Source organism: Canis aureus, chromosome 1 (assembly GCF_053574225.1).
Source record: "Canis aureus isolate CA01 chromosome 1, VMU_Caureus_v.1.0, whole genome shotgun sequence".
In the NCBI taxonomy this organism is placed as follows: Eukaryota; Metazoa; Chordata; class Mammalia; order Carnivora; family Canidae; genus Canis; species Canis aureus.
In genome coordinates this window covers 56,306,195-56,322,477 of record NC_135611.1, presented here as the reverse complement: position 1 = coordinate 56,322,477, position 16,283 = coordinate 56,306,195, and the positions used below count along the sequence as shown (strand labels likewise).

Below are 16,283 nucleotides of genomic sequence, written 5' to 3'. Positions count from 1 at the left end.
TCGTCTGCCAACCTGCTTCCCAGCTAACCCACCGCACCAGAGACTCGCCCTGGCCCATGACTGTTAGCTGTGTGACCCGGGGCACAGGACTTAATCCATCTGTGCCCAAGTCCTCCCACAAAGTGGAACAGTTAGTGCACCCACCACGAGGAACAGGGGAATTAGTGCCCGGAATACAGCCAGCATCCCGTGAACTCATATTCATCAGCACAGCAAGGGGTGTGGGGGGCCACTTTGCAACTTCCTTTGAATTAAACTGCAACCTTACGCTGGTTTCCAAGATATAATTAATAAATTAGCTTTTTAATTATTATAAAATGAGAGTAATAAAAACAATGCTCTTAACTGAACGCCCCCAGCTTTCCTGCAGCCTCCATGAGGAGTCGGCATCAGACCAACCCGAGGGTCAGGAAGGCTTCCTGGAGGAAGAGCTGCTGTTTGTAGAAAGTGAGGAGGCCAAAGCAAGCACACAACAAAATGCAGGGTGTCCTGCGGGCGCAGCAGAGGGGCTGGGGCAGAGCAAGCACTCAGCAGGCCAGGCCAGAAGCAGCTAAGCTAGAGACGGGGGCACACGGAGGGGGTGACCTAGCCCAGGAGGCCCATCTCCCCTCGAAGAGCCGGCCTCTATGCCAGGCAGTGGAGGAAGCACATGGTGACGGAAGAGGATGCTCCCACCTTGCGGCACAGAGCACGGAGACTCCGTAGCTGGCCGCCCACCACGAGCAGCGCCAGGACCAGACGGAGTCCCCCTGCCCGCCGCTGGGCCCTCTGCTGGCCGTCTCTAGGGGCCCAGGGATTTTGTCCTTGTGGGGTCCCTCCAGTACAAGTCCAGGAGGACCGTGTGGTGCCAAGTCCCACACCAGAGCCTGTTTCGTCATGGGGCCCCACGTCCACGTTTTTGGCTGGTGTAAAAGATCGGCTACATGTCGTGTCGTGCCCTGAACATCTGCAAAGACTGCAAACATGAGGTGGGTTAGCCACAAAACGGCTGAAGATCGAGAGGAAATGGAGCAGGAATGTCCCCATTAGACTATTTAGAATGTTCCTAAACAGCAGGAAAGAGAGAGAAGAAGCACTTTTGGAAAAACCAGAGCTGTCCCTCTGGTGGGTCCGCTGTCCTCTGTCCTGCTGGGATCATCCTGAGTCACAGGCCGTGGCTCCTCAGCCCCCAGGCAGCAGCCCGAGTAGCCGTGTGCAGCACCAGGCTGGCCTCAGGCTTCGGCAGCACTCACAGAGGAGGAAGCATGTCACCTCACAGAGAAGGAAGCATGTCACCTCAGCTGCTGTGGGCGCCCTGAGGCCGTTGTGTCAACCACAGAGACTCTGGCTTGCTGCATATCCACGAGCAACGCCTCCAGGTCACTATACAACCACAGGGCACCTGTGCACAGCCCACAGGGGTGAAGTGCCTGTCGCTCAGTGAGTCCTGCACAAGGGCCACCTGGGACTGCACCCATGGTCACCTAGCACGCACCCAACAAGGAGTCACTTCTGGGTGAGAGGGGCAGTGAGGCGGTGGCCACATGGGGACCCGCGGTTACCCTGAAGCTTGGCTCTGGTTTATACCTTATAAAGGGTGTGGAATGTGTTACCTGGTGTCACACTGTGTTCTTGTTCAGAGTTCACACCTGTACCCCACCTGAATGCTCATGTGAGACTCCAGACACACAGGTGTCGCCAAGGTCACAGGACAGAGCAAGATGAGCCCGGTAGCCAGCGAAAAGTCTCAGGGAGATTGCACACATCAGGCAGGGCCTGGCTCTTCCTAATTTTGTGTTTGCCAGATGGAAAAACCTGAGCATGACCAGTAAATAACCACCTCACCTTCACCTGTGTGCACCTGTTCCTGGTCAGTTCCTGAAAATTCTTGCTGCCTGACTTTATCTTCATTACCAGACTCACATCTCTGGTGAAGCCTGGCTCATGGACCTTCCTCCATGGTGGGCCACACACCTCCCCTCCACGCACGTCCCCGCCCTCCCTTTGCTCCTTGTGGACACGCTCTCTGCTTGTCACCTAAAGGAGCAGCCCATGAAGACCCTAGCACCCTGCTAAAAAACAAACAAACAAAAAAAAACAGATTTCTCTCCAAACCACCTGGAACTGGAGAGCATTTTAAAAATCTAGCAGAGAATTCACAAGTAAAGGACACTTCTACTCAGAAATAGAGGCTTTGTCTCCAGGATTGAAAAAAAGAAAAGAAAAGAAAAAAAGAAAAAAGCCCACCTCCGAAAGTCACTGTCATCACCACGTAGCACCAAGAAACATGTCCTGGAGCAACTCCCACTAAGGACCGTGAGGATCCTCATCCCCAGAAAGAGGGGCGACATGGAGGGACCCACAGTCTGTTTGGCTTTGCTGCAAACCCAGCCAGGACACTCGACCCAGATCCAGGTCAGCACCAGGGAAAGACCATTGCCTGGGATTGCCCACCCATGGGCTCTGTGCAGAGTCACATCCCCTCCACACCCCACCCCCCCACCTCCCCACACCCCAACCGTGCTCCACCCACTACCCCCACTGTCTCGTCACACCCTTCCCATCCCTCCTCCCTCCACGCCCTGCCCACTCCCCCATCTCCTCACGCCCCTCCCATGCCCCACCCACTCCCCCTCTACCTCCCAGGCCCCTGCCCACACCCCACCCCAGGCCCCACCCTCACACACACACATGCAATCTACTCCCTAGTCACAAGCCTTCAAACATCAGCCCTCACATGATGAAGCCAGAAGGGAGACTGAGTCCTTCCTGGCACGGCCCACATACCTACGTGCAGGTCCCACCCCACTGTCCTCCAGGGTCGTGCAACACAGGGACCAGCACCCCCAGGGGCCTGGCCAGGGCCCTGCCAGCCCTTCGTAGTTTGGAAAGTCACGCACAGCTTCTGCAGACATTTGGGGGACCCAGAGCGCACCCCCTTGCACCCCTGCACACCACCAACATGCAACATGGCAAGCAACTGTACCCCAGAGCGCCCGCCCCTGTGAGGTCAGGATGGCCTCTGGGGTCTGTTAACAACTCTTTCCTCGTGGTGTTGGGGTCCCCACAACTAACCCCACAACCCCAGGGACACCGGCCACCCTGCTTCTGAGTGAGGATGCAATCTGTGTTCTCCGTCTGCCTTCTGTTACGTCCACAAGGTGAGGGAGTCTCAGATAATCTTCAGGAAGTGAGACTCATGGAGGAAAGGAGCAGCACTGGCACCAACTTTCCGAGGAAAGACCACGAGGAGAGAGGAGCAGCCTGCCTCCAGCAGTGGAGAGGCCCTGCACAGCCCCCCCCCACAGCCCCCATGCCCCAGCCTGCATAGGGCACACCCCAGCTACGACCTTCCTGCCTCCCCTGAGACTCTGCTCGGAGGAAACAGCAGCTAGGATAAGGGCAGCAGGTGGAAACTGCTAGTCTGTTAGGGACTCTGCACACTGTAGAGTCACTGAAGCCCACTGCCCGGCCTAGGGTCAGGGTGAAGCAGCACGGTGCAGTCTCACCCCAACAGACACAGCTGGAGAGCCAGAACCAGGGGCGCTGTGCCCAGCATCATGGGCTGCACCCCTGCCTGTCTGCAACTCCTGTAGCACCATGGCTGCACCCCTGCCCTCAGCATCACAGCTCCCTGCACCCCTGCCTGTCTGCACCCCCTGCAGCACCATCTGCATCCCTGCCCCCAGCATGATAGCTCCCTTTACTCCTGCTCTGCCTGCACCCCACAGCACAACAGCTACATCCCTGCCCCCAGCACCCCCCGCAGCACACAGCTTGCACCCCTGCCTCCATATCACAACTCCCCGCATCCCTGCTCTGACACCCTGGAAGTGTCCCCTCAGCTGTCCAGCCCACCCTCTCAGAACACCGCCTGCTCTTGCCTTGACCCCTGTGCCCTGAGGGGGCCCCTCATGAGGCCTCCTCCCTGTCCAGGTGCCTCTCCATATGGTACCTTCCCCACATCTGGCTGCCACCCAGACACTCAGGACCCAGGGGAGCCACCTCCCAGGCAGCATTTCTGACAGCTGTGACCCCTCCCCACAGCCCCAGCCCACTGGCCACGGCTCCAGCAGAGGCTCAAGCTGCACGACACACAACTGTCTCGCCTGCTGGACAGTGACCTGTCTGCATGATTGTGTTGAGCCAGGAACAGGCACCCAGGGGAGACTTCCTGTCTGTCACATGCCCCTGGCCCCTCAAGCACATCCAGACTATGCTATGTTACAACGGTATTTACATACCTCACTGGGCGGCCTTACTTCTCCTTCCACAGAACATGCCTAAGAGGATCCCACCAGTACACGGACAGGGTGCCAGCTGCAGCGCGCATCGGTCACATGTGCCTCCCATCCTCGGCACAGCTGGGCGCCTGCCTCCCCACCTGCAGAGCCGAGGTCAAACCAGCTCTGCCTCACTCGCCCTGGGGACACCCAGCCAGCAGGGATGCCAGGGCTAAGAGCCTGGATCTCACAGCCGTAAACTTAGAGAGGGAAATTATAAATTCTCAATGAAACTGGGAAACCCAGAAAGGAAAGAAGAGGTGAAAAAAAAAATAGCAATTTTTTTTTTTTTTAAAAAAACAAAACCTGCTTAGAATTTGGCTGACTTGGGTTCTGGGTTAGGTCAGGATTCTTCTCAGATATTGCAGCTCACGGAGCCCGATGACCTACAGACTTTTCCATCCTCCCTGTAGGGAACAGGGGACCTCCTCCCTGGTGCTGGAAGGAGGTAACCGAGCCCAAGGGGCCAGGCTGGTGGGGCCACAGCTCGGGGCAGGGAGTGTAGAGAGAATGGCTGCGTCTCCATGCATGGTGGGCAGACCCCAGGGCAGAGAGGGACAGAAATACAGAGACAGAGAGATAGAAAGTAAGAGACCAAGACACCAAAAGCATTAGAGACCGAGGGAGACGAGAGACAGCAGAGATTAACGTTTAACTCTACCTTTGCTTTGCGAATTGAATTATTTTGCCATTTTTTTGCTAAATGTGGGGGTTAGATAAGAAGAGCAAGGATGAGATTTCGGGGGGAAGGGCTGACGTGCCAAGTTGCCCCAGAAGGAAGGAGGGATGCAGGGGTTGCATGGGTGCTGGCCCATCCCTGGAGGCATCCTCCCTGCCCAACCGCCCCTCCTGAGGCAGGGATCACACACACGGTGCAGGAGGGAGGCCTGCTGGGAAAGGTCCTCGGCTGAGCGTGACCACTGGCTGACCTGGGGCTGGCCCCGGGCTCCAGGAGGCTGTTCACCCCCCTCCCCTGTCCCAGGATGTGGGCTCCACCTGCCCCCAGTGTGCTCCACCTGCCCCGAGGACACGGCCTCGAGATGGAGATGTGGTGTGAGCCCAGGAGGACTGCATCTGATTGAGCGTCTTACAAACGTTTCCGATCTGGCAGGAGGGCAGAGATCTATGCTTCCTGCCATCACCCAGGACGAGCCTCCCTTGCCACCTGCCCCACTGGAGGGGCTCGTCCCTGCTGGTCCCCCCTGCACCCTATGTGTAGGGTCGCTGTGGGATCTCACCCCTGATTCTGCAGGACAGGGGCTGCCCCATCTGAGCATCCCACACCTGCTCCAGCTGCAGTGTGTGGGTGCACAGCCTTCTGAGGGACACAGACCAGATGCCAGGGCCCCTCATCACCCAGGCCACGGCCCAGGACCCCTGGAGCCCAGAGGCAGCCCCCTCCGACCCAGCAGCAAGTGGTGGGGCTACCGGCTACTGGCTCCCCACAGGGATGAGGATGCAGGCTCCCTGCAGCCTATAAACAAGCCCCAGCTCTGACGAGGTCCAGGCAGGTGAAGGGACACCCCGGGACAGCAGGCGTGACTGTCCTCCTGATGGCCCCCAGAAACAGTCCATGGGCCACTGCAGCCACAGCAGGAGAGCAGAAAGGAAAGAGCCTGACATGGGCCCGTAACATCTTCTCTGAACTTCCTTGAGAGTTTTGGGAACAAAGTAATGTGAGTGGTTTCCAAGCCTGGTGCTGGTGAGGGGTCAGTGGGAGTCCAGGGGGACGGGGCTCCCCTAGGGCCTCATGGAGCGGGGGGGCTCGATGTGCTGCACATCTGATCTTGCAGGGGAAGAGCCATCGTAAACTCGGCATGTTTGAGAACCTCCGCCCTGGAGCACATCGTCCACCATGCGGACTTGGCAGGAAGGTAAAATCCGCTCACTGAGCCAGCGGGTCCTGCAGCGGCGGCAGCCAGGGCCAGTCCACTCCGCTCCGGGGCCTCTCCGAGCCACTCCTGCACCCCAACATCACAGTGCTCCTGCCCGCTAGCTGAGTACCCGCCTGGCATTTCACACGCTCGTCCCAGACTTGCAGGGCTGCTGCCAGACACATCGGAGAAAATGTGTCCCTGTGTCCTAATTCCCGGATTGAGCATCGCTGCATCAGGACTCAAAGCTTCAAAACTGGAGAGTTGAATGCGGTGCCTGAACACAAAGCAGCAGCAGCCCGTGGGGTCCTTTCGCTGTCGAGGTGGCCGAGGCTTTGCCGGTGGTCGGACCCCAAAGCCCACCCAGGAGCCCCCCCAGAGCCAGAGCCAGAGCCAGGCTGCTCTTGGGCTCCCTCCTGTGGCGGATGCTGGGCCGTGGACCTGCAGCCTGCACACCAGCAGGGCCGAGAGGGGCTGGGACGCCAGGGGTGCCACAGACCGGATCCGGATCCGTGGCTCCACCTGGATTATATCTCTGAATGAAAAGAATGATCCATCTGCGGCAACTCCCTCCAAAAGATAAATCTTTTAAGAATGAAGAACTGATTATCACGAGTGCATATCTGCAGATCCAGCAAAGCTACAACTTAGCCAACGTGTATATTCAGGTCAGAGCTGTTACTCACTTTCCTTACCCTGCGGCGTCTGCAGAAATCTAAAATATATACACCCACGACATATATATATAGCTTCTTGGCAGGGATGTCTCGGGGACAAATGAGATACGATCGTAAGAGCACAGAAAGCTGGCTCTCTCTGTTTTAAGAGAGAAAGATTCAGAGTGTCAAAACAATTTATTATATCACACAGAACTCCTAATCCCGTGTCCCAGAGGCAATCATCCCGATGCTTAGAAGAACACTCCACGTTTCCAGGAGATACCCCATGCACAAGGTGCGAGAATAGGGTGTGGAACAACCGGGTCTGTTGGCAGCTGGTTGAATGACCTCGTTCACAAAGTGTCAATTATGGGATTAGCACAAGCTCTTCGGAGTAAGGTTTACAGGAACAAGTACTTGAGAGCCCCACGTGGTGTTTTACTGATTTTAAGTCATCGATTCCAGGGGTCGGGAGGTGGGGAATGGGAATCTCCCGGGGCTTTTTCCCTAGAACAGTGAATCAATGCAGCAAATGAACATGAGCCCTGTGTCTCACCTCCTAGCCTATCCCTCAGGTGTATGGGGGTCAATAGCCCTCTTGCAGGATGACAGAGGAGTACGCAACAAATTTGCATGAGCCAGAGGGGTAGTCCCAATCTGGGATAAGGGAGATCAGGATGTAAGTCCAGTTTTAATTGGAATAACTTATTCCACTTACAAATGGTGGGTGGGAAGCAACGACAGGGGACACTGGCTTAACAGAATCTCAAATTTAGAAAGTTACATAGAAAAGTGAGCCGAACACCCACAAGCACCCACCATGAGTGCCTCTTTCAAGTTATGCTTTGCTGCTGAATGACCAACTGCTTCTGCGATCTTGTATCTAGACTGACAGCGACATTCCTAAATGGATACTGATCAACTGGAGCTCAAAAGGGAGCTGTTTAGAAGGGCCCTGGGAGCCTCAGGCCCTAAGGACCCGTAGAAGGGAAAAGAACAGACCCAGAGAAAGGCTCAGCGGATGCCTCAGGCACGTGGACAACTCCCTTTATCTTCAGATAATCTTCAGGTACTGTCAGATATCTGGCTGGAGAGAGAGCCCAGGCCAGAGAAGCAAGGGGTCCCGGCAGGAGGAAGGCATCGTGCCTCCAGAAGACCTAGTCATCTTCTCTAAACACCTACATGAGTGGCCCATGGAAAAGGGGTGATGTAAATTCTTGTTGATTTGGCCACAGATGAATTTTTAAAGATTGCATGATTGATTCTCAGACTGCATTAAAACCAAACTCCTCCCAGAGTTCCTATAGGTCCAAGAGAATCCCGCTGATGACAAATTGTGTTCCCCGATGAATAGCATGAGAGCAGGGCACCATGATGTTTGTATTATCCCTCTTCTCAATGTTTACAACTTTATGTGTGTCTGTTTCCCAAAGATGAAAGACTCTCTGGCCATGATGTCCTAACACTCAGTTGGCTCTACAGGAGACAGGGGCCTCTTCCTTTTTTCTTCTCCTCTTGCCTCCTACAGATGGCATGTCCTCGGGCGGCAGCCATGCCTGGTACCTGGCCCAGGGGAAGGCGTGGGGGGTTGAGCCATGCCCCGTGTAGAGCTCGGTCTGGACAGCTGTGCTGCTGGCCTGGTTTGGCTCAGGCGTCTCGCAGGGAAGAATGTAACAGTTTATTCGAGCACTTAACATGATGGATCTCTGAGCAGAAAGTAGGATGGGAAGGCATGACATACATTTTTACCCTGTCCCAAAGGTAATGGCAAATCACAGAAGGGTGTCTGCCCCAGTGGGGGATGAGCTATCTGGAGCCCTACCCCAGTTGGCCGGGAACACCCACAGAATCATTTAGGGGACCGTCTCAACACTGCCAGCCACATAGAATGGCAGGACACTGACTTCTTGTTTCCAAAGATCAATTTTTTAAACTAATTTTAAATATACTTTTAAAAAAATGTGTGATTCCACACACCCAGGTCCTCTGTGGAATGAATCAAAACACCACCAAAAACAAACGACACACTAAATGCTGCTCTGAAACCTTCATTCAAATCTCACAAGTCATTTTTAAAGTTACAGGCATTCATGGAATTTACCATCTTTTGTAATTTCCATTTCACGTTTCCAAGTGGTTGGCTCCTCTCCATGAGGCGACGGGACCCTATGAAGGCTTTACTCTGATTGGTGTCTAATGCGTGGAGGTAAAGCTGCGAGGGTGCCTCTGTGATCATTTTGGTATTTGTGTTATGGGACAGCTGGGGGCAGGGTAGGAGAATGCAAGTCTGTGACAGGTGTGTGGGAAGAGGCTACCCATGTGCAAGGAGCTGACCAGAGACAGCGGCCAGATACCTGAAGAGAGGGCAGGTCTCCCTTCAGTTCTTCTCAAGACAGTTCCAAAAAAGTAGTGAGAAAAGAGCAGAGAGAGAGGTAATGGCACCAGATGGAAAAGGATGGGGCCTGCGGTTAGATCTGGGCTGTGGGGCCACAGCGCCCAAGCACTCACAGCCCTGGCACAACCACAGGGAGTCTTGGGGAGAGGCACCGGCCAGACCCCAGAGGTAAGTGAGGTCATGACAAACTGAGCCACACTGAAGCTGAGGGGGTTCCCTCAGAAATTAGAACCCTCGGTTGGCCCACTCAGCGATGCACTTCCCATCACCCCTCAGCGTGTGTGTACACTTTTCTCAGCCACTGTTCGCTGAGGCACAAAAACACAGCCCCCTCTGAAGAAAGGGATCCACTGCTTGCTGGTCTGAAAGCCCTCACTGTCGGGGGCAGACACAAGAGCCAAAAAACCTCCTCCTCAGGCTCCATGGGGCACTGTGCCCTCCCCACCACCCAGATCGGACTGGGGGCTGAGCCCCCCCAGGACATCAGCCTTCACTGGGAGTGTCCACGAGAGCCCCCTTCACAGCATAGCCTTGACATCATCCTGGAGTGCCCTGGTCTGGTCCAGGGAGAAGTCTGTCATCGGGTCTGCCTGATGAGGGCTGGGAGGGGATGGAGCAAGCTGCGGGAAGTCACACAGGCCCCCCCTAATCCTAGGAAGGAAGTCGGCCATCTAGGACACAGCATCTCATAGGTAGGACGGATGCCTTTGTTTCCAGCACCTGGATTCCTGATCAGAGTATAAGACAGATGCACAGAACCCCGCTCGGGCAAGGGTGGCCTGGGTGCTACGGCACTGTTTTGCCGACAAACCGAAGAACTTGTTCTTTAAGAAGTGACTGAAGTCTAACAAATTTGAGAACATTCAGCATGGAACGGGCCTCATGGCCTGGGCCACACTAAAGTGTTCTGAACCCGTGATCAAACACACCACAGATTATTGTGTTTACCTAAAACTCTTCATGCTTTCTGAAACTTCATTATTATCGGGAGAGACGTTGCCAGCAACCTCAAACCTTAAAAGTTGGCTTACCCGCCCTCCCCGTAAAAAAAAAAAAAAAAAAAATCTGGCCGAGACGTTGGGGCTTGCTAATGGATGGGTCAGTAACAGGATGCTGGGGATACAGTGACAGCGGTGGCCCACCCCCTACAGCACGCCCACCGCCAGGGCAGAACAAGGAGAGGGGACACACCAGTGCTCCCAGGGGGGCAGGGGGGCAGAAGCTCAGAGGCCGCTGCTCGCACACAAACAACAGCCGCATTAATGCTGGGTGTCTTGGTGATGGAAGCATAGGGGATCCGCTGTGATTTGGGCAGAAGGAGAAGACAGAGAGACCACCAGGGAAAAGAAAGTAAAACAAGGGAAAACACGTCCCGAAGGAAGGAAGAATTTACTTACTGTACGGACATTTCACCTTGTCTTAAGTGCCAGCTTCATGGGTTACAGGCCGCATTATGTCATACACAATAAAATCTGCACATAATTGTGGTTTTAGTAGTCATTCTGAGACGGCCCTCATGTCAAGACTTCTAATTAAATTTAGCCAGATATTACAGTACCCAATCTTTCATTTATAATTTCTTTTTTTTTTAATTCTGACAATATAAATGCATTAACATTTTGCTTGGCTCCAATTTTTTGTGTGTGCTTTATTATGAATATTTGCTCTCTGATTTTCAGCCTGAGATGACCAAACCACATAAGACAGTCTCTTATTAATACTTCCAGAATAATTTCTTCTCAGTCCATATGAAATGACGATTTTATTTTCTCAATTCTTGCCTCTCACGGGCTTCAGTTAAAGATATTCAACGTACTGAGTGTTATTCAAACTCTAAGCTCAAGTATTAATATTATTATATTAATAATATATATTAATATATATTATTAATATAATAACTCAAGTATTAATAGTGGGATCCCACCCCATTACAGATACCATCGATTGGCAAAATGAAAAGGGACCGTTCTAGTTTTCTATAAATGAGCTCAGAATGTTATTTCTTGTTTCTTTTTTAATTTCAAAATCCCACTAGAAATCCATTATTTTCAGACCATGTCTGGTATTTGGAGAATGCCATAATTTTAATTAAAAAATACATAGGTGTTGGGACACCTGGGTGGCTCAGCAGTTGGGTGCCTACCTTCGGCTCAGGTTGTGATCCCAGGATCTGGGATCGAGTCTCGAATCGGGCTACCTGCAAGGAGCCCGCTCCTCCCTCTGCCTATGTCTCTGCCTCTCTCTGTGTGTCTCTCATGAATAAATAAATAAATCTTAAAAAAAAAAATACATAGGTGTTACCTTGCTCTGTATCCCAGCATTTTGCTAATCCTTTTTTTTTTTTTTTTTTTTTTTTTTAGCATTCTGCTAATCCTAATAACAGCTCCAATCCTAAAATCCTGGAGGGTCATGAAGGCTTATTTTGATCCCAAATTACCTAGAAATCTGCTCTGTTCTAAGCCCTTGTCACATGCCCATTTACTGCCCAATTTACTGCCTTCAGTCGCTTATAGTTTTATTTACGGTCTTGATTCCAAATCAAAGTTAAAGCGGCCCTCCAGATGTTGGGGTTCAGTCACCGTGTACGACTAGGTTGGACACTGTCCATTGTGTTTACTGTCTTCCTCCCCAACCACCTCTGGCCGGCCTTCTGCTGACGGCCTTCCCGGAGCATCACATGTGCTCACGGCATTTGTGGTGGGAGAAGAAACACCCAGAATCACTGCCTATAACATCTGACCCTGAGGGAGCACAGCACCAAAACCATGTGGTGCACATTTCACCCCCCGACGGCCCAGAGATGCAGGAGCATTTTGGTGCCCATGTTCCAGTAACAGTGATACCAGCCCCTCTCACAGGCGTGTTAATGAGGAAATATTTTAAAATTTATGTATGAGCAAACACTCTTTCCGTTTCCCTCCTTTTCTTCCAAAGCAAAAGAACTCACAGAGGGGCAGAAAACAGCCGTTTGGACTCTGTTCCTACACGTCCCCCCCCATACACCAGTGAGTCCTGAGCACGCTCCCTCCCCAGTGTGGAGGTGGGAGGGAAAGACTCTGGGGAATCACCAAGTCCCTGAAGGGGACACTGACCTTAGTGCAGGAACACCCATCCCTCAAAGCAAGGAAAACAAATTCAGGTTGAATTTGGAAACGGCTAGGCCAGCTCAGCGTCCAGGGGCAGTTCCCTTGGCTCTCGAACGTGGTGCCACAGAACCTGTGTGGATGGCTGGTTGTGAGCGTTACGGGAACAGCACACACGAAGTGCCCCAAGCAGAGTGTGTAGCGCTGAGAGACAGCCCGTGCTCACAACCAAGTCCTGGATGCGAACCGAAGGCAGCGGCATCCACTGGTCACAAGAAAAGGCAGGATGTCTGCATGCTGAGGATGGACAAAATACCATTCAGTCAGTTCTAAGAGGAATCCGTGGGCTCCACCCCAAATACCCTGGGAAGGGGATCAGGGAACATCGTTCTTCACTGGCCCTGAAGAAAACATTCAGGTGCAGGTTTACTGCCAGCGTGCCAAACCCACACAACTACACCTGTGACAAAGTAAAAGCATGGTGATCACAGCTGTTGCACCCTTTAGAGAATAGAATTAAGTGTACCCAGATGGCTTCTCCTACAAATTATTCCAGTCTCGCCATTCACGGAAATAAAAAGAGGGGTTCCTGGGTGACTCAGTTGGTAAAGTGTCAGAGTCAGCTTGAGATTCTTTCCCCCTCCCCCTCTCTCCCCCATGCCCCTCCCCCTGCTGTCTCAAATAATAAATATTTTTTTTAATTTTTTTTTTAAAAAAAAGAAGTAAAAAGAAAAAAAGCCAAGCACTCCCACAAAAAAAAAAGACATGATCTGGCCTTTGAATGTCTCTACTTCTTAAAGGAAGAAATAGATGTGGACCCCATTAAGGAGGATCAAACGCACTTAACAACACCATCTGTTGATTAGCAATAACCCCGAAGTCTGATTGATGACCATGCAAAGCCAAGAAAAAGTCATAAGGAAAACACAAAGGGCCTTGTGGTGCCATTTCTAAAGAATGGCTCTGGTTGGAAAAAAAGAAAAAAAAAAGATAATTATCAAGCAAAGCAGATTCTCTTAGTCTTGAACACAAAGTAGTAGCGGTGATCAAACCCAGGGACACTCTGACAGCACTGCCCCCAGACAAAGAGCATTTGGTGTCAGGGGCGAGGAAGGCAGGTGTCGTTCTGGGAAGCCAGGCGTGACAGGCTTCTGACCCACAGAGGTGGAGGAATATCCGTGTTTCTAGGGGAGAACAGAAGATGGGATAGAAGGAGGCAGAGAGAAATCTCCGTCCAGCCCTGCACGACCTACCTCAGCTAAGCACATGGACACACCAACAGCAAAGCGGCGTGCTCTAAGCATCTGTGAAAGGTGACAGCACCATGAAACCAATCCCCTCACACCTGAGGGACACAGCAATGTAGCTGGTGATTATAGGATTTAAAACTACCTCATAGAGACCAATGGCAAGGGTGCCATCAAAAATAACATTAATTGGAGAACTAACACATACCAGGCATATTAAAAGCCTGATCTGTGATCCTCACAGCGTGCTAAGCAGATATGCCCACTTCACCGATCAGGAACCTGGAGATTAAGAAAGTTAAGTAATGCAGCTAGAGTCGATCACACATCCAGAGTCGCCACTCCCAGGCTCCCGTGGGCTGATGCTGCCTCTCTGATTTATTAAAGATCAGATGTAATTCTCAGAGAAGAAACAAAAGATCCCCAAATACTAAGAAGTGATCTGAAGAGAGATGATCACCGCAGAAGATCCAGCACATCTAACATTCCCTCGTGACCCCTCAGCCAACTTGTTGAATTCCCAGATTGTGGGAAGACTATGCCAAAATATTTTAGGGCTTTCAAATTTTCTTCTGGATGCAAAAGCATCATGATTGCATTTGCAAATGTAGATTTAAGGCAAGGGTCTTCTGGGAGAGTGCAGTGAGGGGCTCTGCTCTGCACTGGAATCCCCGGGGGCAGCCAGGAAAGCCACAGAGCCTCCATCCCAAGCAAAGGAAGGACAAGAGTTCCAGAGTAAATGTTAAACAGAAGAGTGGTGGGGAGGGAAGAGATGAGAACCTGCAGGGATCTAATCACTGAGCATCTCGCTTCTGCTTTTCCAGGGAGGAACCAACAGACCCAGGTGCCCCCGGAGCGCAGGCACACGGGAGTCTACCTTTCACACCTTCAGAACACCCATGGCAAGGATGAAAAAGCTGTCACGACAGCTCTGGGAGAAAATGCCAGTGTCGTATTTCCAGAATCCGTCTGTTGCTCTGTGGCCTTCAATGCTCAGCGGGCGGGAGGAGTCTGTTGTATGGATGCACGTGTACCTGTGCACAGGTACTAGGAGCACGGACGCACAGAAATACACACGGGAAGTAACGTCTGATGGCCCCTCTGGGGGAGAAAAGTTCTGTAGGACAGCTGAGCCTGTGCAAACCTCGGTAGAGCTTCCAGGGAGCGGTTTCTAATCTACAAGTCATTTGCAAGACACAAGGCAGGGACCCAAGGACGGCTCCAGAAGAATTTTAGGTATGAACAGTGAACTCACTAACTTCTTTCCCCCTCATACTGCTTGGGGGAAAAAAAATAAGGCTCACAGGACTGCTTCAAGTTTGCTGAAAAGCAGAACCGGACCACAGCTCCTTTCAAACGTTAGGTATTCTCGATACAATAAACCCCTTCAGGACCAGTCCCACCACTTAAAGGCATCTCTCCACCAGAGGTGTTCTCTCTACCTTCGTGTTTTCTCAAGCACTTGTTCAAAAACACATTTAAGTGGAATGTTTTCGTTTCTGCAGATTGCATTAATTATGGGTTTGCAAACACTGCAAGCCCACGAGGTCTGCCCCAACTGGGGGCTGCAGACACCCGGCCCAGGCCGGCGGCCGGTGGCTTGGCTCGCGCCCTGCACATAGCTCCAGGCTTGGCCCCGCGCGCCGCCGGCCCCGGGGCTGTTGCAGAGAAGTTTCAGCTAAGAAAGAAAAACACGCAGCGGTCAACCACGGTGACCCACGCGCTCGGGCGCGCGCTTGCCTGCGCGCAGCACCGGGACCAGGAGGGGACCCGGGAGAGGGGGCCGCAGGGCACGGAGACGCCTCGACTGCTGCCTGCTGGCACGAGGGAAATAGTGTGTGATGCCATCTGCTTCCCCCCGGGCTCACTTGGGGAGGGTCCCTGGGACCCGCAGGCGAACCAAAGGGGGCTCTCGGGAGCAGCGCACGGGGCTAGCGGCTTCTCCACCCGGGGGCGCAGGTCCGCGCTGTGCCCACGGAGGTCGGGGTGATGGAGGGACGCGAGGCCGAGCGCGCTCCAGGCCGCAGGGACAGCAGCCGGTGGGCGACCGTGTCCCCAGCCTGCTGTCCGCGCCGCCGCCGGCCCTTCCCACCCGTCCGCCGGAGGCGCAGGACCCCGAGAGCACCCCCACGCGGAGGCGAGACCCCAGGAGCCCACGCAGCCGCCTGGGGACGCGCCCGGGCCCCACCTGCCGCGACCCCGTTGGCGGTCCCCGAGGGTCACCTGCTTCCCGCGCTCGGGCGCGCGCAGGCCGAGGACGGGCAGGCGGGGGCGGGGGCCGGGGCGGGGGCCGGGGCGGGGGCCGGGGCCGGGGGCCAGGTCCCCGCGGGACTCACCGTGAGCGCCGAGAACTTCTGCGCGGGCGCGGGCGGCAGCAGCCCGGCGAGCAGGGGCAGCCAGCAGAGCTGCGGGAGCAGCATGGTGACGCGCGCCCGCGGCGGCCCGAGCCGGGTGCTCCGCGGCGGTCCTCGCCCCGCGCTCCAGCAGCCGCCCTCTCACCCGGCGGCCCTCGGCCCTCGGCCCTCCGCTGCGGAGCCGCTCCGCCGGCTGCTGTCAAGTAACTGCAGGACTTCCCGGATCCTCCCCCTGCGCGCGCTCCCTCCCTCCCCTCGCCAGCCCCACCCCCGCGCCGCCGCCGCCGCCGCCGCCGCCGCGCCCCGCTCGGCTCCGCTCGGCCGGGGGCGCCCCGGGCGCGGGTCTGCGGAGCGGGAGGTGGAGAGGGGCCCTGGGGCCGCGCCGCCCAGCAGAGCTGCGCGCGCACAC

The 16,283-nt window shown here is 54.1% G+C and overlaps 1 protein-coding gene across 3 annotated transcripts in view; it reads right to left on the bottom strand.

Moving 5' to 3' along the window:
• Positions 1–16,019, bottom strand: part of SMOC2 (SPARC related modular calcium binding 2) — a 158,354-nt gene extending 142,335 nt beyond the window's left edge. For 2 of the 3 annotated variants that reach the window (XM_077900158.1, XM_077900161.1), the window contains exon 1: positions 15,857–16,017. In XM_077900158.1, the coding sequence (XP_077756284.1) occupies positions 15,857–15,940 (84 nt within the window). In that variant the 5' untranslated portion in view covers positions 15,941–16,017. Of the gene's footprint in view, positions 1–15,856 lie in introns of all 3 variants that reach the window. The other variant, XM_077900155.1, reaches the window with a different exon arrangement.
• Between the last annotated feature and the right edge of the window lie 264 nt (positions 16,020–16,283).